At 34.8% G+C, this 26,717-nt stretch overlaps 2 protein-coding genes, 1 long non-coding RNA gene and 1 other non-coding gene across 4 annotated transcripts; 3 read left to right on the top strand and 1 right to left on the bottom strand.

The window, feature by feature from the left end:
- Positions 1-333: 333 nt before the first annotated feature.
- Positions 334-426, top strand: LOC126690695 (small nucleolar RNA SNORD116). Its single transcript, XR_007644731.1, has one exon. It is a non-coding gene; the product is annotated as a small nucleolar RNA SNORD116 (small nucleolar RNA).
- A 13,417-nt stretch (positions 427-13,843) lies between these two features.
- On the top strand, positions 13,844-15,918 carry LOC126689228 (uncharacterized). Its single transcript, XR_007644446.1, has 2 exons — positions 13,844-14,247; positions 15,424-15,918. It is a non-coding gene; the product is annotated as an uncharacterized LOC126689228 (long non-coding RNA).
- A 964-nt stretch (positions 15,919-16,882) lies between these two features.
- On the top strand, positions 16,883-19,601 carry LOC126689227 (uncharacterized). Its single transcript, XM_050384343.1, has 4 exons — positions 16,883-18,153; positions 18,548-18,755; positions 18,973-19,102; positions 19,197-19,601. The coding sequence occupies exons 1-4, from the start codon at positions 17,246-17,248 to the stop codon at positions 19,472-19,474; spliced, it is 1,524 nt and encodes a 507-aa protein (XP_050240300.1). The 5' UTR covers positions 16,883-17,245; the 3' UTR covers positions 19,475-19,601.
- A 2,944-nt stretch (positions 19,602-22,545) lies between these two features.
- LOC126689224 (protein DMP2-like) lies at positions 22,546-23,471 on the bottom strand. Its single transcript, XM_050384342.1, has one exon. It carries the CDS (start codon positions 23,396-23,398, stop codon positions 22,781-22,783), a length of 618 nt encoding a protein of 205 aa, XP_050240299.1. The 5' UTR covers positions 23,399-23,471; the 3' UTR covers positions 22,546-22,780.
- Positions 23,472-26,717: the final 3,246 nt, after the last annotated feature.

Raw genomic sequence — 26,717 nt, 5'->3', positions numbered from 1 at the left:
CGTTCTCGACAATGGCTCTCCTCGGCTTAGGCCTTGGGCCATAATGTAAAGTGGGCCGGGCCATGAATTCTCTGGCCCCACAATAGCCCCTCAAAATCCTGCTGCCCGACTTTTTAGTTGGGAAGGAGGGTTTTGGTAATGTTGGGCCTATATCATGGCTCGTTCAAATTCGGTACTCTACTAATTTTTGTGTTTTTCCATTTACATGGGAGACGTGCCAAATTAAGTGGCATTCCTTTATCCACTCACGCGAAGTCCTTTGACGCTTCAATACTCGAGGCGTGCCTTCACGAGGATCTTCAGATCCTACGGTTTCGAATGGTGTTGGAAATTGAGCCAAATCTGCCTTGTCCGTAGCATTCCTTGGAAAGCTGCACAAATTGAATGCCACCACCTTACCCTTTATATAAGTAGGATATGAGGTTATTCTCCTTACATACAAACCCTTCGGCTCTCTTCAAAATCATAATCTTTCAGCTATAATCACAGTTTTCATATTCAGCGCTATCCACCCTTTGTGCAATATGTTTGAGATACGGGCAGGGGTAAAGGAACTACATCCGCCACAGAGGCGCTGGGTCCTTTCGAGACTCAAGGTGGCGTGGTCTGGACAGGGGAGGCACAGATTCAAAATAATCTTCCGTCTTGCCAAGGGGGAAATGGTATTTCTCCCTCTTTCAGTCAAAATCAGAAGCAGGTACTGGTCGCACCAGATTCTTGGTGCGTCAGGAGTAAGGTTTTCCGCCATCAGCACCGTCTGCTCTATCGCAGGCGTGGTTACGTGGAGGCTCTTCAACTTCCGGCTCCCTACACCTTTTCTTCAACGGTGCTAGCCCGAAGTCGGGCTCTCTGCGCCTTTTCTTCAACGGTGCAAGCCCCAAGTTGGGCTCTTTTGCTGCCTGAGTTATAGGCATGTAAAAGTATTGATGAATGGTTTCCTTAGACAAAATTTTGGAACAGCAGCACGTCTCTTCTCTGCACCTTTTCTTCGACTTTTTCTTCACTCTCTTGTATCTTTTCTTTTCGCTTATGTAGTTAGTTTCAGTATGAGCTTATTTAAGCTCTTTCATTGTACGCTGTACTGTTTCTTTGTCTTAATAAGAAGTGGATTTGCTTCCTCTCAAATACTTTTCTTTTCTGCAACAACTACTTTGTGAATGGGATATTACATGTGTATTTTCCTTTAATGATGCTTAGAGCAGGAAAAACCTTGAAACAGAATCCTACCAATTTTGAACTTATCGACATTATCAAATATAATAATGATAATTCCCAGTAGATTAAACTCATGAAACTAACTGAGATAACGGCTGAGTGCTTCATAATGCATGCGAGGCGGCCGTCCGAGAACGATAAACTCTAAATAATTCGTCCGAGAGGGTAACCGAGCAGTGAGGGACTTTGACCGTGTTTTTGACAACATCTGACCCTATAACTGTCGCATCAGTTCCCTTGGTATCGAGGATCCGAGAGTAGATTGGGGATTCCATTCACTCTAGGGATTAACCCAACTATCAATGGGGAACACTTCTTCGGGGTAGATTCTAAGGGCCATATGACTTCCAGGTTGTGTCCAAACCCCGTGAAAGTTCAAAAACGTGTACAAAAACACTTTTGAACGTTTAGACCCCCAAAAATTAACTTAACCAACACAAGCAATATGTCAAACAACAAGTGTGCGGAAACTTAACATATGCTATAATGTGAAATAGGTTAAACAACTATCTAAGCCATAACAAAATAAAACCACAGCAGATAAAATAAAGGCAAAGATAGAGAGGAAGGAAGATGCAAACACAAAGATAACACCCGATGTGTTATCGAAGAGGAAACCGAAGACCTCGGCGAAAAACCTCTCCGCCGCCTTCCAAGCGGTAATCAATCCACTAGAAAATACAGTTGGGATACAAGGACAGCAATAGACCCTCCAAGCCTAATCTACCCAGTGCACCTAAGCCCTCCAAGCTTCTTGCTCCAACGAGGTTGCGCCGAACCTTTTTCTTTTCTAGCTTCCCGGATTCCGCTACTAGACCGTAGCATCAACCAATGAATATTGGCTCCTTCCTAACTGCTTCCCAGAACTCCAAACGACTGTCTCACAGAGATGATGATGGTGAGAACCAGGTTTGGTATAATGCCTCTCAAGGATTTGACAATGGAGAGGAAGAGAGTTGAGGAATATGATGAGACTCTAAGGTAGGGATTGTGTGTGAAACAATCTTGTTTTTCTTTAGGGTTTCTCTCTCAAAATTCTCTCTGGAAGCTCTCTTTCAATCGTGGGTTAAAGGGGTATTTATACTGGAGTGGAGAGGAATGTGAAACGTCAGGTTTTGGCAAAACAGGGGTTGCTCGCGGCTTGACCTCGCGGCTTGACCAAGTCGCGAGATCCAGTCGCGAGTTAACCGTATGGCCAGTTGTCCTGTTTTGTCCTGTAGTGCTCCAGCTAGCATGACTGTTCATCTTCCAGCATGCTTGGCACGTGTACAGCTTCTGGCGGCTTGCAGCCGCGAGTCCACCCGCGAGTCCCAGCCGCGACACTCTGTTTTCTTGCACACTCTTGAGCAATCTTCACTCTATCTCACTCACTACCCTTACAACAAACCCACCTAAATACAGGGTTACTAAATGCTGAATTACAAGCAAATTTGGCACGGAATAAAGCCAATTAGATGGTTGAATAAATTCAACCTTACACCCCGTATTGTCTCTTCTAAGTAGTTGGTTTCCCCAGAGGCTCAAGTCCAAAACTTGTAGTTTCTTCTAAGTAGTTGGTTTCCCCAGAGGCTTGAGTCCGAGGACCATACAAGGCCTTGGTTCTGTCCAAAACTTATATTTTTTCTTTCAAGTAATTGGTTTCCCCATAGGCTTGAGTCCGAGGACCATACAAGACCTTGGTTCTGTCCAAAACTTGTATTTTTTCTTTCAAGTAGTTGGTTTCCCCATAGGCTTGAGTCCGAGGACCATACAAGGCCTTGGTTCTATCCAAAACTTGTATTTTTTCTTTCAAGTAGTTGGTTTCCCCATAGGCTTGAGTCCGAGGACCATACAAGGCCTTGGTTCTGTCCAAAACTTGTATTTTTTCTTTCACTTATTTACTTTTCGAAGGTTAGCCCCTCGACCAGGATGGGGAGAGTTAGCTTGATGTTAGAAGCCCCTAGAGCTGCCCGTGCCATCGGCATTGTGAGGCGTAGCCCCTAGCGGAAATTTATGTCGGAGCAACAACTGCATGTCGCTGGAAATGGAGGGACCTTTGCAGACCTTTGCTTGATAGAGGCTTGACTCCACCACCACCTGCGCCAATGCGCAAGCCTTCCCACAGACGGCGCCAATTGTAGGGACACGATTATTTAACAGCCCAAGAATGACGTTGGGCTCGTAAGTAAAGGGCCCTAACAATATGATTTGTAGAGAGTGGGCTTGAAAGGCAGGACCTTAGTCACAGGTTAGCGGTTTGAATGGGATTTCTGTGGAAACTTCTCTACGGGGGGACTTGGCTTGACTAGCTAAGCCTTCCATTAGTGCGGGTTGCAGGGTTCAAGTCCTCGGACAATGTCCGAGGAGCATTGTACCCTTTCCTTTTTCTCCCCTTTTGTAGGATTTTCCCTCTTTCCTGGGGCCTCCCTTCTCCTTCGCTTTCTTTCCCTTTTATAGTAGTGTTCGTTTCCCCTTTTAGGATCCACGTGTAAGTTTTACTTTCTGGGGTGCAGACCTGTCCTGTCAACCCATACCTAGAGTGGTTAGGGGTCGTTGGGAAAGTTAAAGGGCATGGTTTAGAGTATGGGCTTGTCAGATACACTGTTTTGTATTATGATGTTGGCAGCTTTTTCCCTTGTTCTGCCCCTATATTGAGTTTGTCCCTTTCTGCAGGCATTTTGTGAGGTGCTGAGCATGAGGTCATCCTCGGCAATATCCTTATGCTCCTTTTGGGGTTTCATTATGCATCCTCGGCAATGACTCTCCTCGGCTTAGACCTTGGGCCTTAATGTAAAGTGGGCTTGGGCCATGAATTCTCTGGCCCCACAAATGCTATGTTTAAAATTTTAGATATTACGAGTTTGAGATTTATATATATTTTTAATAAATTTGGATTTAGAATTGGTACTTTCAACCCAAACATATCTTTTCTCATTATGTAAGTACACAAAAATAGATCGAAGTGGACCAAAATGGACCGAAATGGAACAAAGTGGATTGAATGGACAAAAAAGGATCGAATGAACTGAGTAGGAACAAGGTGGACCAAATAGGACCAAAGTGAACCGAATAGGACCTAATAAGACCAAAGTGGATTGAATAACAATGGATAGATTGAGATTAAGACCAAAGCAGACAAAATGGACCAAACATGACCAAATTAGACTGAAGTGGACCAAATAGGACTAATATGAACTGAATAAGACCAAAGTGGACAAAATGGACTGAATAGAACCAATGTGGACCGAGTAGAACAAAGTGGACAAAATAGACCGAGTAGAACCAAAGTGTAGCAAATGGCCCGAATAGGACTGAAGTGGACCAAAGTGGACAGAATGGACCAAATAGAATGAAATAGAATCAAAGTGGACAGAATAAACCGAATAAGACCAGAGTGGACAAAATGGACCGAATAGGAAAAAAGTGGACAAAATGAACCAAATAGGACCAATTTAGACTGAATAGAACCGAAATGCACAAAATAGGACCAATGTGGACTGAATGGACCGAGTAAGATTGAAGTGGATTGAAGAAGACCAAATGGACCGAATAAAACTTTAGTGGACAAAATGGACTAAATAGGATCGAATGGACTGATTATGGCCTTATGGACTGAAGTGGACATAATAGACCAAATAGAGCCAATGTGGACCAAATAAGATTTTTGAATATTTATAATTTTTATTGCATTTTTGGGACTCATATTTCTAATTTATAATGTCTATTTTTTGTTGTTGTATTTTTTAACTCAAAACTAAAGAGTTTTGTCCAAATATAATAAAATTTCATACTTTTCAACCCAAAACTTAAGAAAAAAAAAATTGAAATTTTGAGCTAAATTTGAAAAGAAAACCTACAAAAAGAATCAACTTAAGACCCAATTAGTTTAAAATGGATTGAAGGAGACCAAAATTGATTGAGTGAACTGAATTGGACTAAGTGGACCAAAGTAGACCTAATTGGATTGAATAGAAATTGTTTAATTTTTAAAGAGAACAAATTATCTTCAACAAATTTAGAGAAATAAATATTATACATTATATTATAATATAAAATAATTATATATTTCCACGTATTGCGTGAGTCTACTACTAGTATACATAAAAATAATTTCAAATGAAATTATAAAGTAGTCTGCACATCGCTCGAGATATTATCTAGTACTAGTGTGTAACCCCGTACATATGCACAGGTACATTTAAAAACAATTACAATTACATATTTTATATATATATATATATATATGAGATGGGTTCAAGTTACATCTGGTGTAACTATAAAAAGTTACACCTTTTTTAAACCGTTGGATTTAAGTAGATCTAACGGTTAAAAAAAGACCTACATTATCACAAATATTCTTATTAAGATCTCATTAATTGCCTCATTTATTACATTGTAAACCTATTTCTAAACCCAAAACACTTTCTCTCTCTACGTTTCTCTCTTTCCATTTCTCTCTCTCTCTCCTCCTCCATTGCTCCACCTCCACAGGTTGCCGGCAGGAAAAATTAATTAATTAATTATTTTTTAAAAAGCCGAAAACTAACAAGAGAGGTTTGTGAGTGCTCTGTTTCTATTTTTCTATTTTTTCTTTTTTTCTGGTTTGTGAGTTCTCTATTTTTGTTTCTTTTCTGATCTGACTCTCTCTCTCTCTCTCTCTCTCTCTCTCTCTCTCTCTCTCTCTCTCTCTCTCTCTCTACGTTTCTTTTCTATATCATGCTTGGTACATTGTTTGTGTTAAAAGCCTGACAAACCAAATGAGATAAAGAGAATTGAAGCCGCTGGTGGAAAGGTAGGGCTCAAACCATGGAAAGTAAGGGATTTGCAAAGGGGAAGGCTACTTCATTGTGTAGCCTATTGTCACTTTTTTTTTTTTAAAAAAAGGGCTTCATCATAGGAAACTATTGAAGAACAAAGCATATCAGATTTTTGTGAAGATTTGTAAAGCTACTGTTCTGGATTTGTAGTGTACGTAAACGATGCAATTTATTTTGTTTAGCCATGGTATTGAACTCTAAAGTGAAAGAAGTTCTGCTTTGTTAAATATTGTGCCTGTTGGGCTTAAGTTTACAGCATCAACAAAATCATCTTTGTACTTGAAGCTTGCATAAGGGACACCATGGTTCCATTGGAATTCCTCACCTACCAAGATTTTCATAAGTAGGAATTTCATTGTGACATGCCCTCCATGTGAGGACTTTAATGGGATTTGGAATTTTGGTCTTCCACAGTGCTGACCAAAACTGTTTCTTATTGTTGCCCATGGAAGTCTCCTCTATTGTTGAAAATTTAGCCTCGCTAGCCACACGATAGGCACTATTAACTGTGGTGTGAAACTCCAAATTATTTTATCTCGTATTAGAAGAGGAATAGCCAAAATTGCATCTATGTCTTCTCTTGAGAATAAGTTGCTAATCAGTTCAGTTTTCCAGCATCTTTTTTCCATGTTAGTTAGAGAGTTCACTGGGGCATCTTGTAAATTAGGAGGTTTTGGTTAGCAAATTTGGAATGTGGTAGGGGTATGGAGCCACCTATCTCGCCAAATGAATGCACTTCTCTTGCCTCCAATCCACCATCGACATCCTTTCTCTAAATTATCTATACATTTTGTTTTTAACTTTTACATAATATTTTTTTTGGTTAAGATCTTTACATTGCTATGATGTTTAGGAAAATTCTCTCAAGTTAAAAAGTTACTCTGATTGAAGTTGTATTGGGTATAATATTGAAAGAGTAGCCTTTTATTTACTTATTTTTCAGCACAAACTTATAACTGACAATGAAATAGAGGTTCCCATTTTTCACATTTATGTTACAATTCATACCCAAAATGCATGGCTATAGAATATAACATCCACTCCAAATATATAGATGTACTATTACATAATATTACTTAAATACAATTACTACAAAAGCAAAGAAACAACCAAAATAAAATGAAAATAGTTCATAGTTGCAACGTGACAAAATGAACTGCTGAAGCATCAAACAAGAGTTTAATAACCTCAGCTGAAATAGCAAATGCCCAAGTAGTAACACAATTAAGTGTCATGGCCCATTCAAAACACAAGCCTTATTAACATCGACATGACTAATTTCAACTTCAAGCCTTTCTTCCAAACATTGTTGCAGCCATGGAGGCTGTCCTTTCTTCAAATCCCATTTTGACCCAATTCTCCTATGCCACAAGCTTGCCTCATCAACATAATGACCCTCTTCTTCCACAGATATTTTGAGCTGATTAAATCATCAAAGGTCTTCAAGCAAAACTAAAATGACATTGCAACCCTCTTGTTTCTCAAATTCACCACCTATTATGAAACCTATTTGAGAAGACTCTTGGAAGGACAACTGCACATGGAAATCACTCTCATCCCAGAGCTCCACGCAATCTCTCTCAACAAAATTTGTAACAAATATAGTATTTATAACTGCTATTTAGGAATTTACAAACAAAGAAAATGGCAAATGAGAAAGAAAGAATAAATTCACTTAAGGAAAAGTCACTACTAAACTGTGAAATCAAATGGAAACATGAAAACTTTGTAACTTATGCAAAGTTTATACAAGCTTCAAGTACAAAGATGATTTTGTTGATGCTGTAAACTTAAGCCCAACAGGTACAATATTTAACAAAGCAGAACTTCTTTCACTTGAGAGTTCAATGCCATGGCTAAACAAAATAAATTGCATCGTTTATGCACACTACAAATCCAGAACAGTAGCTTTACAAATCGTCACAAAAATCTGATATGCTTTGTTCTTCAATAGTTTCCTATAATGAAGCCCTTTTTTTTAAAAAAAAAAAGTGACAGTAGGCTACACAATGAAGTAGCCTTCCCCTTTGCAAATCCCTTACTTTCCATGGTTTGAGCCCTACCTTTCCAGCAGTGGCTTCAATTCTCTTTATCTCATTTGGTCTGTCAGGCTATTAACACAAACAATGTACCAAGCATGATACAGAAAAGAAACGTAGAGAGAGAGAGAGAGAGAGTTAGACCAGAAAAGAAACAAAAACAGAGAACTCACAAACCAGAAAAAAAGAAAAAAATAGAAACAGAGCACTCACAAACCTCTATTGTTAGTTTTCGGCTTTTTTTTCTTTAAATTAATTAATTAGTTTTTTTATTTTTCTTGTCGGCATCCTGTGGAGGTGGAGCAATGGAGGAGGAGAGAGAGAGAGAGAGAAACAGAGAGAGAGAAACGTAGAGAGAGAAAGTGTTTTGGGTTTAGAGATAGGTTTAGAATGTAATAAATGGGGCAATTAATGAGATCTTAATAAGAATATTTGTGATAATGTGGGTCTTTTTTTAACCGTTGGATCTACTTAAATCCAACGGTTTGAAAAAGGTGTAATTCTTTAGAGTTACACCAGGTGTAACTTGAACCCATTTATATATATATATATATATATATGAGATGGGTTTAAGTTACACCTGATGTAACTTCATAAGAGTTATATATTTTTTGAACCATTGATTTGTGTTAGATCTAAGGGTGAAAAAAAAAAGTAATGGTCATGTCATTATTGTTCCCTAGAATTTAGTAATTAAGTCATTAACTCTTCTTATTAAAAAATGAAAAATAAAAAACAGCATTAACTCTCTACTCTCCATCATTAGCTTCATCGTCTCTCCCTCTCTCATGCAGTCTTTGTGTAATATTACCTCCGACCAAGTTTGTTTGTCTTCTATTTCATTTTGGAATGTCCCAAAATATTGTCTTGTTTCTATTAAAAATTATTAGTTTACTAATGTTCCTATTATATCCCTACTTTATTTTCAAAACTATTTGAAAAGAAAACTAACTAATATTTTAAAAAATCAATTTAATTGGGATACTTTTTTAGTTGTCTCATTAAGAATAACTCTTTTTTTTAAAAGTTGATAAATTTATTTAAGAGTTTTTGTAAACTTATACATTTTTATAAGGCAAATAAGACAATAAATGATGTTCCCTTAAAAAGTTTGACTTTTTAAACAGGACAAACAAATTGGGACAGAGAAAGTAATTCTCTATGATGAATTAACACAAAGATAATTGAAAGTTTCCCAACTGCTGGGAATCATTTCTCACTCTCCCCATGCATATCTCCTCTCCCATCTTTGTCTCTCTCTTACTACATAGCTAGCCAACATTGGTTCATTCACAGGGTGAGCAAATTCCATATCTCAAAGCATCCTTCATTATCTGTTTTCAAGTACTAACTGATCAAGTGTGCCTGCGAGGTTGGGTCTTGCCTTTTGTGTTCTATGTCAAGGGCGGACTTAAACACTATATGTGTATCTTATAACTTCGCAATTCAGTGTTTGGATAACTAGGATGTGACTAGTGTGGTAAGGTCAATCTTGTTCTACGCTTATCCATCCTGTGCTCATACTCAACAAAAATTGAAAAATATATATAACTTCTGACTCCACGCCAATTATTATTTGGATTATTCGTGTTTATATATATTTATTATTGTTTTCTCGTTTCTTGTGAATTCTTTTATGTAATTTTTTTATATATTAATTTTTTATCATACGTATAATAATTTAAGTACTCTTACCTGTTTTATAAGTCAGAATTCATTAAAAAAAAAGATAGAAAATATTTCCAATTTTATTATTGTCTTTTAATGCGCAAAACCTATAAAAATAGAAAGAAGATCAAGAAAAATAACAAAGAAAGACTTTTAAAATAAGGGGACAAAATTATTGTTCTCTTTCTAAAGTAATAAAAAAAAAAAAGGCTAATAAGACTTTAAATTCTTTATGTAATACTTCCTCCGTTCCAATTTGTTTGTCCTGTTTGAAAAGTCAAATTTTTTAAGGAAACATCATTTATTATCTTGTCTGCTTTATAAAAATGTATAAGTTTACAAAACTACCCAATGAAATTGATTTTTTTATTTATTTAAATATTAGTTAGTTTTCTTTTCAAATAGTTTTGAAAATAAAGTAGGGGTATAATAGGAACATTAGTAAACTAATAATTTTTATTTTTAGAAATAGGACAATATTTTGGGATATCCCAAAATGGAATAGCGGACAACCAAACTGGGATGGAGGCAGTAATATACAAGACCATGTGAGAACGGGAGAGAAGATAAAGATGATGATGGACAGAGTCAATGCTGTTTTTTATTTTTCTATTTTTAATAAGAAGAGTTAAAGACTTAATTACTAATTTTTAGGGAGTAATAATGACATGACCATGAATTTTTTTTTTTCACCCTTAGATCTAATAAAAATCAATGGTTAAAAAAAGGTGTAACTCTTATGAAGTTACACTTGGTGTAACTCCACAAGAGTTACTCATTTTTTAAGCCGTACGTAGATTTATGAGAGATCCAACGGATAAAAACAAGACACCATTATCCATTATAACATTAAATACTTATCTAATTAATTGTCTCCTCATTAAATATTTCTTATGTCTCTTTTTCTCTCTCCTTATTAAGTATTTCTTTCCATTTTCTTTGCAATTTCTCCTATGTTTCTACGTTCCAAAATAAAGAAAAAAAAACCATTCGCATTAGCAACTAAAATGAAGCAAGACATATAAATTTTGAAACTTTTAAAATTAAGAGAGAAAATTTTAACCTATGTTTTGTTTCATTAAGCCATTCAAGGAGAGGTAGGTAGATACTTGTGTCATAGCTATTGGACATGCTCAGTACGTAGTGCCATCTCCACCATAATCCTTTGTTTTTGACCAATTATATAAATAAAAAAAGGAAAAGAATTAGTAATAATTTTTTTTTTTTGAGAAGCAAATTGAATCGACTATTATTAATATGTAAGGTTAGCCGGCGTCGGCTAAGAGTACAGGTAAAATGTGGGATGGAACCTCCTCCATCCAAACTACTAAACCGCTAACATGTCTAGCATGTCTAGCAAGGCTATGTGCTACAGAATTCATATTTCTTCTAATATGAGAAATTCTAAAACTGAGAAAAGATTCTGCATGCAATTTTATCTCCTCAATGAGGTTACCATAGGAGGCTAGGGATTGCTCCTCCGCTTGAATTGCTCTGTTGATGATCTCCGAATCACCCTCTAAGATTATCGTGCTAATTAGGCTGAGCTCCCTTGCAAACATGATGGCTCTTCTTGCAGCTGTTGCCTCCACATCTGCCACTGTCTGAGGAAGAGGAATGTTCTCTGCTAGTGAGGCAAGCACCTCTCCCATACTGTCACGGACCACAACTCCTAAACCTGCACTGTTTGAGTCCTGGAACACCGCCCCGTCATAGTTAATCTTCAGGAATGGACTTTGTGGGGGAGACCAGTTCACTGCTGTGTGGAGATTTGCCGTCTCAGTAGTTGACTTCGCTGGTTGCACCCGACTGTAATCTTGCAACTGCTGTCGAGCACTGGCAGCAATATGACCGAGCGGAGTTGCTGAGTTACTACTAACTCTGATTTGGTTTCTTCGATGCCATAACAACCAAACAACCATGGCGAACAATTCCAAGTCAAGCCCGGCCTCATGAACATGCAGTATAAGTTTTTGGAAATCATCCCAATGGCCTGTGTTCCTGAAGTTCCAACACATATCCGTTTCCCAGACTTCGTTCAAACAGGGGCACAACCATAAGGCATGAAGCACGTCCTCTGAATGTGCCTTGCAGTGAGCACAGATCTCTTCCTAAAGCACCTGCCGTTTGACCAAACTGGTTTTAACAGGGATGGCATTTCTTGCAGCCCTCCACAAAAAGTTTCGGACTTTTGGTGGTACCGAGAGGCTCCAAATGATCTTCCATAGTTTCTGTGGTGGGGCAGGATTTGTATTAAGAGGGTCTAAATTCTCCTTCTCCTTTGAAAGTAAATTATATCCTGATTTAACCGTATATGTTTCAGTAAAATATAGGTTTCATAAATTTCACTAAACGCAAAGATATTATTGAAGCAATATGGTGATTTGGTGTCACAAACACAGTCTTCACGATAGAGAGAATAAAAATGTACATGCAATTGAAGTAAATGAACATTAGCTATCAAAAGAATTTGGCAAAAGTCCATTCAAATTCAATAATTGCATATAATATTTATATTGAATCTTTTGAAAAAACATAGGGATTTTAACAATGACCTGTGACAGAAGAAGGGAATTGCATCGGCATCACAATTTTTCTAAAAACAAAACATAGGTTATATGTCTTGCTTCATTTCAGTTGCTTCATCCCTGAATATTAACTTCATCGAACTATCAAGGAGAGAGAAAAAGGATTATGGTGGAGATGGCACTATGTACTAAGCATGTCCAGTAGCTATGACACAAGTATCTACCCTACCTCTCCTTGAATGGCTTAATGAAACAAAACATAGGTTAAAATTTTCTCAATTTTAAAAGTTTCAAAATTTATATGTCTTGCTTCATTTCAGTTGCTAATGTGAGTGGTTTTTCTTTTTCTTTTTTCTTTTTTATTTTTATTTTGGAACGTAGAAACATAGGAGAAATTGTAAAGAAAATTGAAGGAAAGACTTAATAAGGAGAGAGAAAAAGAGACATAAGAAATATTTAATGAGGAGACTATTAATTAGGTAAGTATTTAATGTTGTAATGGATAATGATGTTTTCCGTTGGATCTCTCATAAATTTACGGCTTAAAAAAAGTGTAACTCTTGTGGAGTTACACTTGAACCCATCTCATATATATATATATATATATATATGATTTGAAATCTAATTGGATCTAGACTCTTTGGTTTTTGCCCTCAATAATTCACTTGTCACAAAAATTAACAAATTAGATGGGACACATGACGCAAAATTGAATTTCAATTAAAATTCAATCTAAAATTTAATTGAATTTAGACTTTTTGATTTTTGCACCTAATAATTTACTTGACACAAAAATTTAAAAATTAAATGACACATGACACAAAATTAGACTCCAATTTAGAATTTAATTAAATTTTCTCTCTACTTTAGCTACTAATATATATATATATATATATATGTGACTTATAATTTTGAATTTTTTTAGTTATATGATTTTTTTTTTATGGTTTATTATATTGGACTCCTCGTTTTCTACATTAAATTAACTAATTTGGCATAAAAATTTAAAATTTTAGATTAGATGGAACACGAGACGCAAAATTAAACTCTAATTAAAATTCAATTTTGACCTAAATTAACTCACTTGGCATAAAATTCTAAAATTTAGATGAGATGAGACATGTGGCGTAAAATTAGACACTAATTGAATTCCAATTTGAAATTTAATTGGATTTTCTCTTTACTTTACCTATTATTATATACTAACTTGTAACTCCATGCGTATCCATAGATACACTTAAAAATATACAATAAGATGCATAATATAATTTATATATATAAATATAATTTAAATACTATTGATAATTATTTTTTATATTTTGTTAACTCTTTAAAAAATTTTGTGAGGATATGATTAGGTATAAAATGTAAATTGTCAAATTAAAAAAAAAAAAATTATTGTGAAGCACTTTTTTATTTTATTTTTATGATTCATTTATTCTAGGGACACAGCACAAAATTAGAACTTTAATTTGAAATTCTAATTTGAGTTACTCTCAACTTTACCTATTTTATATATATATATATATATATATATATATAGATTAATAAAAAGGGAAAGAAGTGCCATTAAGAGAGGTGAGTATTTCAAAAAAAAGTTTAGAAGTAAATGTCATTCTTCCAAACTCAAGGACAGCCAGTGTAGTTTGCTTATTATTATTTTCATTCATTTCTTTTGCTACTCTAAACGACCTGCAAAAGAATTTGAGGAGGTAGGACTAAGAGGGACCAATGACCATCAATTGTGAAACTTAAACAAGCATGAATGCTGATTTGAAATTTCAATGAGGTAGGGGTAGGAGGTACTATTGTATTTTGGAGAGAGAGAGAGAGAGAGAGAGTTCAATGCTTTGGAAGCCCTGGCTCCAACTCCTACCTCAGCTTCCGCCACTTTTACTCTCTTTCCAATTCACACTCTCTTTCGGTGTGTTGCTTTCTCCAAAGTCTCTTGTCTTTTTGGTTATCTTGAAGTGGGTATTTGTGTTTCTACTCAGAAACGAGGTATGAATTTCCTTCATATACTGCTTCTCTACAATAGTTGGGTTATTTTTCAATTACTTTGCTTGCTGTTTCTTTATGGGGTTTCCTTTAAATATGGGAGTCTGAATTTGTATGCTAAATCCTTTCAGTTTACATTGTGCTATAACAATTCAATTGTTTGGTAATCATAGGCTTGAGAGTAAATTTTCGATATCTTGTTGTATTCTAAGCAGTAGTGATGCCTTAAAAAATTATATTTCTTCTGCTGAGATATATAATATAGTAGTGAATAGAAGCTTCCCTTTTATATTTTTGGATGAATCAAATTTAAGCATTATAAAGTAAAAGTCTTGTTGGGATTTTTGAGTTCAATCAGTTACGGACAGTACTGCTAACAAGGTGACAAGTTAAACATGCCACTGAGGGCTGCCTAGGCACTTTTTCAGTATTGCATACATGTTTGTAGGCTATGTTATGTGACTCTTCTTTTTGTTTTTACTTTGTTGGGACTAAACAAAGCCGTTATGCCAAAGAATTATATGTACTCTTTCACTGTGTAAGCATGATAGATAACCAATATGCTTTAGCTCAAATGACAAACCAGCGCTAGCCATATCTGCACTTACACCTTAAAAAGACTGATCGAGTTGCAATTGAGGTTCCTTGTAATCACTTATAAACCCAATATCCACCTAATAAACACCTAATGTGGGACTCAGCACATGCCCACATAACACACACTCAAACAATTTGGGGTATCCGTATGGACTGTATCACAGAACATATCCATTTCAAATGTAGCTTTTGCAGAAAGCCATCCTGCCTCCCCTGATATGGTTGGTTGTTTACTGTTTAATTTCATTTGTGTTCTGATTTTTGCATTAATATTTAAACTTATATCTGTCCCATTTTTCTATTAGTTATTTCACATGTAATTGGAAAGAAATTCAAGTTCCTAATCCTAAGTAATGCTAAAATTTAACTAGCGATTTTTCTCATACATAAAGGGGACAAAATCTTTTGCATACAGAGGAGGGCATCACATTCCAATCAAGTGTGCCATTTTCGCACTGTATGTGGTTCCTAAAGATTAGAGTTGTTGTGACAACAATTTTATGTTCCAGTTACTTTTGATTGGAAAAAAAAAAGGTTTTTTAAACAGAACTTGACTAACTTCTCACACGTGCTTTTCTCCAGTTTGGGCAGTCTTCCACAAGAGAACCCATGATGGGACCAAGTTTGCTGTCACTGAGAGACCTGTTAAACAGGTGAGACGAGATTTCTGCACAGAAACAGCTGAAACCTTCATTGAAGAGCAGAAATCTAGATGGGGAAAATGCTTCTAGGTTTCTTTGATGAGAGCCGACTTAACAATTCAGCCTCTAACCTTCTGGATGCCTTGTTTAGTGATGATTGATTGAAGAGAGTTAACCATGAGATATAACTGGCCTCAAACATTGAGCATAGTGTGGCTTGTGGGTCTATATTGCCTCAACTGTTGAAAAGTAAATATACAACTCATGCATAAGCAGTGACACGAGAAATTTTTTGTAAGTAACTAATTGACTGAGAGAAAGTTCTTGTTTGAGGGATTTGTTGCAAATTACAGTGATAATTTGTTGCAATTGCAATGAGACAATGAGTGACTGAGGACATTAAAATGAACTTTTTATCTATTTTGGTTGGATTACCTCTGTATGTTAACTGTAGTAGTAAGAATCATATTATTCTTATTATTTTCTTTCTAATAGTTATGACTTACGAGAAATATTTGAATATTCAATCCTCTCCTATTGCTGTCTCTTTTCTCATGTGGTGTTAGTTTAGAGGTCCTCTCTCTCTGTCTCTCTCCCCACCTGCCCTTTTGACTTATTGCATGTTACATGAAAAAGACCTGAATGAAGCCCATTATCCCACAAGTCACTACCAAAAAGTTGCTTTATGCTGACCCCAACTAATCAACTATTATACATGTCATTAACCTCCTTAAGGCGGCAATCACCCTCAAATTCCGCAACCAACGCACCAGTTTACCATCAACTTTTTTTTTTTTTTTTGACGAACAGTTTCCCATCAACTTACCTAAACAGAGTTGACTGTAAAGGTTTAATATGGAAGTACAAAACTTAGGCAGAGTTTTTAAGTGTTTAAAGCTTAGGTTTCTTAGTTAAATTGAAATCTTAGGTTTCTTAGTTAAAGTGAAATCTGTTTATAGTGATCAATTAATTATATAGTTGAATTTAATTATTCTTGGGAGAAGAATAATATCTATTTTACTAGTAAGTTCCAGTTAGTTTAACTGGTAAAGTCTCATGATTGAATAAAAGATCTGGAGTTCAATTTCTGTTTACACCAAAAACCGATTGGTATCTTAGTTTGATGATAAAAAGATATTATCAAGAGTGAACGCTATAGGTTGAATTTATATATATATATATATTTATTTATTTTACTACAATAGTCAATATAGGGTTGAATTTAATTGTGAAACTTAAGTTTCTACAGTAAAAAAATTGTGCCCAAGTTTTTCCCTTACATGTAAAACTGGAAAACTAATGTGGTCTCCTATGTTCTGATAAAATTTTCGGAGCTTAAATTAGATCTACTTCAAAAATGTTCTTTATAGAGTTACATTTCTATCCTAGATTGTTTGAGATCACTTTCAGAATCAGTGTCGGAGACTCAGAAGTCAGAAGTCTTTTACTTCCTTATAATTTCCCTGCTTACTGTACTAGTTGGTGTGGCGGAAAAAAGAGGATCAACCATATGCACCATTTTCAACGCCCACCCCACTGGTTGGAGTAGTTGGAATCTTTGTTTGTCCCTCTTAAGGCTGACTACTGTCATTCCTATAGCTACACTTTCTTTTTCTTCTTCAACAGGAACCTAGCCATTCCTACTAAGGCTATCCCTCAAGTTTTCACATGACTACCAATTTCTTTGACATAATGCTTATCTCAAATTGATACTCTCAAATTGTTGGTAGTGATATAGTGCTAGAACTTCATAGGATAACGAAATGGTTCTTAAGAATATTTACAATGACCAATCATCTTACTTGTTAAGTTGCCTTAGAAGGAAACTCCGGCACCTCTACTCAAAGATACGGTGGTTGATATGGAAGCGGCCGAGGCCAAAAGTTGTCATCAAGAGGCTTGTAAAGTGGAACTCTAAACTTCAGTCTAAAGTACAACCAGGCACCAAAAGATCTACAATTCATATAAATGGCAAACCGGGTCATTTTGTACCTGAAAGGCCAATTAGAATTGCCACATTCAATGTTGCCATGTTCACCTTGGCACCTGCTGTACCAAAGGCTGCGAAACCAGTTAGCATCAATCACGGGGAGAATATGTTTAAGAGTTCCATGCTGAATGATTTTCAGGCTAAGTCTATGAATTCTCATCCCAAGAGTATCTTGAAGCAATCTCCTATACGTGCCACACTGACTAGTCCTGAACGTGTTTCTAAGCAGAAGAAGATCACAAGATCAAAGTTAAAGGTTTCTATTAATCTTCCTGATAATGAGATCTCATTAGCAAATACTAAGTTGCTTAGTTCTGTGGAAGATGAGCAAGAGGAATCATCCAGCATGACTCCAAAAAGAGTCCACAGTAGTGGGATTCCAGCGAGGTCTCCTGTGTGCTTTCCTTCTAGTATGATTATTAGTCAGAGTGATGACTTCCTGGGAAGTGGTAGGACCATCCTGGAAGTACTCAAAGAGTTGGATGCTGATATATTGGCTCTGCAAGATGTGAAGGCAGAGGAAGGGAAAGGCATGAAACCTCTTTCTGATTTGGCAGCTGCCTTGGGTATGAATTATGTGTTTGCTGAGAGCTGGGCTCCAGAGTATGGTAATGCTGTCTTCTCCAAATGGCCAATTAAGAGGTGGAAAGTTCAGAAAATTGCTAACGATGATGATTTCAGGTACCCTTTTCCTTCTGCTCACAGACTTATTTTAATTGGAAGCACAATTAGCGTTTAATATTTATTATTACAAGTTTTTAGTATGATTAGAATATGCTATACTTAATTTTTACTAGAAAAGGAACCTATATGAATTATAAATCAATATTTTTATACAAACTTTGACAATTGAGAACCAAGGTTAGTGCCAAGGTATTCTAGTAATTTCAAAATCTGAGTACAGTATATGCACTTGTTATCTATAGTATCAAACTAGGGAAGGTACAATACCTTCCATGTGAATCAATTAAGCATCTTAAATGCAAAACCCAAATCCTCATCGCAAGTAATATGTAACTGGAAAGCTGTTGCCACATCATCCATGCATCCTCTTAACTCTTAATGTTAAATTCAGGAACTTGCTAAAGGTCACAATTGAATTGCCATGGGGTGGAGAATTTGACTTCTATTGCACCCAGCTTGACCATTTAGATGAGAATTGGAGGATGAAGCAGATGAACGCAATAATTCAATCAACTGATTGTCCGCACATATTGGCAGGTGGTCTTAATTCTCTCAATGCATCAGATTACTCATCAGAAAGATGGACAGATATTGTCAAGGTAATGCTTCTACACAAGTAATACTAGGGACACAATTTTTCACAACTTTCGACATCCCTTGTTGTGATTGGAGCAACATTACTTTCACTCAAGTCTAACACTTACACCATCTTTATTTTTTAGTAGTTGTGAAAAGTGTGAAAAATATTCAATTAAGTGCTGCTGTATGCAAAAATTATTGTCCTTGTCGGAAACTAAGCCAACATATGTATTGCAGTATTATGAGAAGTTAGGAAAGCCTACTCCAAAGGTAGAGGTGACGAGGTTTTTGAAGGGAAAAGGGTACGCAGATTCACAGGACTTTGCAGGGGAATGTGAGTCAGTGGTCATCCTGGCCAAAGGCCAAAGTAAGTGACCTTGTCTCTCAATATGGCTGACTTGTATACTTAAAACATTTTTTGCCTAAAGAATTTTCGCTGATTGTGAATATGGTAAGAGCAGATGTGCAGGGTACATGCAAGTATGGAACTCGAGTGGACTACATTTTGGCATCATCAGATTCACCATACAAGTTTGTTCCCGGCACATACTCAGTCATTTCATCCAAAGGTACCTCTGACCACCACATAGTTAAGGTTGACATAAAGAAAGTACGCGAGAGTGCTCAAGAAATTGCCATCAGACGAGGGAAGAAGCTAAATCAAAGGGTTGTGAGAATCACAAACCTCTCTTCTTTAAGACGCATTTGGCGATTAAAGGGTTTCTATTACAATGATTAAATTTCAATATGGTGATGTCTCATTTTGATGGGTATGTGTATGTGTAAATATATTACATTATATTTTACAAACTGCTTGTTTGTGGCATGAATGAAAATTTGAGTGAATGGGCTGTGATTTAAATTGAGTCGTGGATTTGCCCCTCACATGGAGGGGATTTTAACCTTTTTTTATTAAATAAAAAAAGAAAAAGAAAAAAGGGTTCCCAGACTTCTGAGCCCCCCAGCCTCCTAGTTGAGGACCAAGTCTCAGCCATATTGCACAGTTTCAAAATTATGACCTTTTAAAGTTTCCTTGTGTGTTGAGAATCTTGAGATGAGTAAAAATGAAATTAAATCTAGAAAAATTGAGACGTTAAAGAGTTGAGTAATTCTAGTACTACATAAATTGCCACAATTATTTTATGTGTTAAACTATGATTGACTGTCTGTCACTTTCACATGGACCCATCACTTTTTCTCCACCATTCACAATCTGTCGCGTGGACATTTGTGGCACAAGTTGTGTTATTTTATGTGCTCTTAGAATTTTTCTAAAGATTTATATAGAGCCAAGAGACTTGTAATTTAATTGACATATCTTAATGTTTTTAAAATTAACATTTAGAGTTGAAATATCTCCTCTCCCATTTTAATTATCAAATTCTCACCCAAAAAAAAGGTTTATATATATATATATATTTTGGGGAAAAGTAAAGAATAAGAATGAGATCAATATCTTCTCAAAAAAAAAAGAAAAAAAGGAAAAAAAAAAAAAAAAAAAAAGATCAATAGGTAGATAATTTGCTTATTGCTTTGACTTTCATTGTTGACTTAGCTGGTAGGGAATGCATGGCTTTTTGGATTGACTTTTGTAGCTTGAACTAGCCCAAGAAAACAGGCATTACCGGGCCAGGTTGGGCCTAAATTGAAATACTTGCCGTTCGGCCGTACCTCATAATTTACACGGCCTAGAATAGTTTTTTTTGGGCCTACAATAGCTCGGACTCTCATATATTAAACTTTTTCTCTTATCTTTGAGTTATTTGGAAAAAAAAAAAAAAAAAAATCAATTTGCTCACTAATTAGAGATGATATACAGTGTATCCAACATATGTAATTATTATTTCAAAAAAGAAAATGTTCCACGTTTATGGGTTCACCTTTATATGAGAGGGTGATTACCTATAATATGTCTGACATACAAATAGTTTCTACCGATTGAGAGATATTGCATATTGAATCTTAATCTATTTCTCCGCATTGCCAAGGCATATATACCAAATTTTTAGCAAAATATTTTATTTTAAAATTGAATTACTAGAACCACTATTAGACATTAAACATGCCCTGACTTCCCATCTGATAGCTTGAACAAGGTTTTCTCAGTTCTAACATGCATGTCTGACACATCATAGATTCTAACACACCTTTGCATCCTCCCAAGCAAGCTTGCACAAAATTACCCTTAAAACTCACCTTTGCTGCCTCCCAAGCAAAGCTTGCACAGAATTATCCTTAAAACTTTTGCCTTACAAGTTTTGGATAGCCCAGTTCATTACATCACAGTAATTAGGCATTGTTACAAGAAACCATCCTCTATTCCTCTGATTTTCTTCTAGATTCTTTTTGTAAATGAACATTAAAAAATAAATGGATTAATCAATCTCTAGTTGTCAGCATGTATCTAATTGTTAGTATATACATATATACATTAGTTTGTTAATATCAGCCTAACTAACAGGCTTAGTTGCTCAACGTACTATTATTTGTTCTGCACGCCTATTACTTATACTGTACACATAATATGTTTATATATATAAAAAAAAGTCAATCCTTATATAACGATACACACAAAAAATATACAAATATTATTCATACATACACTTTTGTCTCTTTGGCTCTCTTGTTTTCCATATGTTTTTATTCTACCCTTATTTTAATACTAATAACAAGCCAATTGACTAAAGGCTAAAGCATGCTTTGGATTAACGGCTTATTTGATCATGACTACCAACAAAAATCAAAACCAACCTATAATGAAAGTTACACTTGGAACCCAAGAGAGACCGTATATAAATAGAGAGAGAGAGAGGGAGAGAGAGAGAGAGAAGTACAAACATATGTGATATTTCAAACCTTTTTTTCCCTATATCAAACATGAATCCTACGTTCTTACGTCTATATGGACAGGGCGGAGGTATGTACAAGGGGGGGGGGGGTCGGGGGGCATGAATTTTGAAAAATTTTAAAATATATATACAATTATTTTAAAGTTTTCAAAATTTAGTCTACAAAAATAAGAGTTGGCCCCTCCAAATATTTGAATTAGTCCAATAATGCACTTTAAAAAAAAAATGGTCTAATAGTTATAGAGATATAACTTTATTTTTTGCAATTTTATCTTTTATTGTAAAATGTGCTCTTATATCTGTTAAATATTTGATAAAATTTGGTATCAAACATGTTTGAATTTATCTTTTTCAACCTGTTATGTGGTGATTAACAAGTCATTGACTCATTAAAAAAATTTTGTTACTAAAACTGTACATGAAATGTGTCTTTAGTTGCCATATAATGGGTTAGAGTAAGGTAACTTTAAATATGTTTGGAATCTAATTTATTCCTCCAAGTTTTGGATCATTCATGTTTTTGAAAATTTCATTAGTTCAATTGAAAGATTTTTTACTTACTTTACTATAAAGTTTGATAATTTGTATTTAAAATGAAACTTTTTAAGAATTTCTCTAAGAAAATGAAAAAAATGAATTTTATTTTATGAAAGATCGCCATAAAAAATAATTTTGATTGAAAATACTAAGTTTTTTTTTTTTTTTTTTGGTTGGGTGTGTGTATATATGTAACTTGTCAAATAAAAAAGTGTGTGTATATATATGTGTGTAAATATATGTGTATGTGGAGGTTGTCTTAATAAATATATTAGTGTCACAACTTGGCCCTCAAAAAAAAATTCCTGGCTAAGCCCCTGTAAATGGAAATGTTCTTCCAGGCCCTTTTGAGAGCCAATTTCTTTCACGAATTGAACCAGAACACTCATTGTTAGAAGGGATAAAAGTACAAGTGCAACTTGACTTCAAGGGCTAGCAAACATCTACATACATATATATTTGTGTGTAACCTTTATACAGGGAAACATGAATACAAGGCAACAAACTCAGAATAAGAAAAACCAAAGAAACCATGCTCAAACTTGCTAGGAAACAAATACATACATGTATGCGTGTGTAACCTTTATACAGGGAATCATGAATATAAGGCAACAAATTCAGAATAAGAAAAAAACCAAAGAAACCACACTCAAACTTGCTTAGACTTTCGTCAATGATACTTCGCTACCACCAGACTTGGAAACCTGTGAAGAGTCAGTACTTGAAGGGTATCCAATTCCATGGCGGTTGTTAGGGAAGAACATGAAAAGCCCACTAGAAACCACGCCAACAGCTGGAGGAAGCACCTTGAGCAAAGTCTTCTCCAACGAATCAGACACCGGATAGAAGCAACCCACAGTTTTTTGGTCCAAAAGCACTAGAACCCCAAACACAGTCAGTGCAAAAAGACCATGAACAAAGTCCCCAAACCGAAGCTTATAGGCCGATAAGTCCACGATCTTAGAGTCTTCCGAGGTCCAAAGGCCCTTCGATGTTACAATCCCATAGTGAGTTTTCCCATCATCTCCAACGTAACTATCAGTGAATGAAGAAAAGAAGCAAGAAAAGCCGCTCACAGCGACAAGAATGGCAGTGAGGTACTTGTAGATGGTTGTAGTGCAGTGGCCATTGTTGGATAGGGCAGGGCTGAGGAATTGGTACAAGAAGACTGTACCAGTTGGGAGGAGCCTAATAAGGTTGCCTAGCCCTGATAGTGTTTTGTCTTTGATTGTTGTCTGAGACGACTGAGAGATTTGCTTGGACTTTGAGGCATCCATTTGGGAATGTTTTGGTGAGTTTCTAGTGTTTGCTTTTTGGTTATGGAAGTTGCAAGTAGCAACTAACTTTTGGGGTATTTATAGAGCAATTGAGCTGATATAGAGACTAGAGAGAGCTTTCATGATTTGGTCTGCTTAGAATTGAAGAGAGAGTTGGGTAGCTAGCGTTGCCTTTACTTGTGGGAATACCTAGGGTGAGGTCATGGGCGGCAAAAAGTATTGTGTTATGTATACATGCTACATCGCATTCACGTCTATGTAAAGTTTAAGATTACACACTTATATGAGATGAGAAGAATAGTGTTACTTACACTTGTTAATTTGATATATATATATATAAAAGCTGAAAGGAGCTTTTATATCTCACATCCATTTTTTTTACGTTCACACTTTTAAAATATGTGATCAATGTATTAATTATATGGATATTGTATAAAACTATGGAGAAATGAGTGTAAGAGAGAATTTTCTCAAGATGAAAGTATGTATGTGGTATCTACACATATAGATTACATGTAAGTGTGAATGTGGTGTAGCATGTATAATTGTTTGAGAAGGAAAATTTTTATTTCCCAATTTCAATTGAATTTAATTTACATTATATTTTGAATAATAATTAAAATTTTATTTAATTTTTTTTGTTACTTTTCAGTTAATATTTTTCAAATTGATTTTATATACAACATTTTCTATCAATCCAAGCTTTTAGAATTTATTCTGTTACACTTATAAACAGTAGTTCAAACCCCTCACACATTAAACCCCCACCACTCAGGTGGTAAAAGTGTCACTTGGAGCTCTATCTAGCTATAGCTAAATCAATCTTGGTTGACCAAACATGCAGTTGTAATATTTAATTTTTTGGGTGAACCAGTTCAAAGCTTTGTCTAAGCATATACTTTGAAAAAGCGTGTGGGGGAAACCTCTAAAATTTCTTCTTTATACCGACAAAAAAAAAAAAGTATAAAATAGGTGCCTCTGGCCCATATATACTTCGTACATGCAATTATTAAAAGGATGTTGTTTTATTTTAGTGCTTGACGTTAATAAGTACATTAACTCTTATCCAGTAGAAATGGGTGAATTAATGCATGTCCAAGACGCCAAGTGCCGTATGCACGCTGTGTTCAATAAACGTTACTTTCTCTCATAACTAGAAATGACTAAAATAGTTCATCAAAGTGGCATCTCTAAATCTGTTTCTTGTTTTATTTATACTTATCTCATGTTCAACATGCTTGTTGGAGATATAGTGTCAACAAACGTGGAGAGAATTTGAACCATGGAGGGGTTTCCTGAAAATGATAGACTAATATATCTATTAGCAATAAGGTTCAGCTACTATAAGGTAGAAAGTACGTACATTACGGTACGGACTTAGATTAAAAAAAAAAAGTAATACATTATTCAAATTTGAATTGAACAAGAAAGGTTATTTTCCGTGGTAGTTAGATGGTCTTGATTGATTATAACCTAACTAAGTTCCACCAGGAAAACCTAGCTACTCATGCAGTTCAGCTTCAAACTAAAAAAAAAAAGTTGGTGTTGGTGCTAGAGGTATATATGTCTAGCCTTTGTTTCAGTTTTTTTTTTTACCTTTGCCAAGAAAGCTTTCTTCCACACTCTTGCATAATCTCATTCATAGGCATGTTTGTACTTTTCAAGAGAATGCTTAATTTTCTCAGTGTGTTTATTTTCTTTGTCCTTTACCTTAGCCCTCCATAGACTTCGTTTCGTTGACGCATATATATGATCACGTGCTTTGACAATCTTTGTGGCTCATTAGATTGTTTGTATTTTAGTGTTGGATTGTGTTTCTAAAAATGTTAATTTTTTTTTTCTTTCGGGCTCATACAGAATATCATAATTTTTCTTATATTTTTATATAAATATTAAATAAAAACTTTAATTCATCACTTTAAAATATTAATATATAAAAAATAAAATAAAACCTAATGTACCACTGCATCATTTGAACAAGTTAGTTGGACGGGGATGGCAAAAAGATAAACAAAAAGATAATGTAATCCAGAGTGATTTGATACATTTAGGGGCCTAAAGCGAAAACTAAATTGAGACATTTATATATTTAAATATGACTTTTAAAAAACAATTAAAATATTACTTAAAATTTATTGTCATGTTTTTTTAGATACAAATTAAATTACTTATTAAATTTTTGCTATCTTGTTCTACTAACACTTATATATTTTTTAATTGGTATTAATATAATAGGAATAATGCATTTATTTAAAAAGAAAAGAAAAGAAAAAGAACTAGCATCCACAAAATTAACTATGATATATTTTCATTGTTATTCTTTTATTTCTACGGTCTTTTCTTTGTTGACTTGTTGTATCCAAATTTTTCTTTAATAGAATGAAACATATTTCACATTAAAAAAAAGAAAAAAAGGTTATATTGTACTTGCAATATAAATTTACATTTTAGACACATGAAAAGTAAAAAATGTTGTTTGCAAATGTGTACAATATTTGCCATTTTTTTTATGTGTCTACAATAGAAATTAACATTGCAAGTATAATATAAACATATAAAAGCCCTAAAAAAAATGGCAGAATGTGGTGAACCAACTAGCATAATGCAAAAGCTTACTAACTCAAATATTGTGAAATTTTTTATTTATTTATTTTTAGAAGTGCTACATCCACAATATTCAAATCCTAGATGTTATGTTTTTACTAGTTTTAATTTGAACTTACCACTGATTATTATTATTATTTTTTTTGCTTACCAGTAATAGTCAGTAACAACTTACTACTTAAGATTTGTTATGAAAGTGTTGTGAAAATGTTGTGGATGTAGCATTTATCCTTTTTTTTTTTTTTTCATTTGATAAAAAATTGATATTCTATTCATTAAATAATATTTCAGCTTAATTAATACTATTACAATGAAAGAAATAATTATATTGGTTAAAATTTGGAGGTCTTTTTTCTACTTAGGGACCTTAGGCGAACACCTCATTTGCCTATACTATTGAGCCAGACTTGATCAGTGTAATGAGTGACAGAAAATACAAAAGGGAAATATGATTTTCTCATATTCAAGTAATTGAAGCTATGAAGCATATGGAAGAAGTCAAGAAATATGTTTAGCAATGCTAAAAAATATATTTAGCAAGACTAAATGAATATATATTTGTCAATGTGAAAATTAATATATTAAGAAATGTCACATGAAGATGTGTAGCAATATATAAAGAGAGTAAGATAAATAGAAACTTGTCTTAATTACAAGTGAACATAATTCTTTCTCGACGGAAACAATCATGAGGCACATACAATAAGTCAAGCCA

This window comes from Quercus robur, chromosome 6 (assembly GCF_932294415.1).
Source record: "Quercus robur chromosome 6, dhQueRobu3.1, whole genome shotgun sequence".
In the NCBI taxonomy this organism is placed as follows: domain Eukaryota; kingdom Viridiplantae; phylum Streptophyta; class Magnoliopsida; order Fagales; family Fagaceae; genus Quercus; species Quercus robur.
The sequence above is the reverse complement of the archived record's forward strand: the minus strand, read 5'-3'. Positions and strand labels throughout refer to the sequence as shown.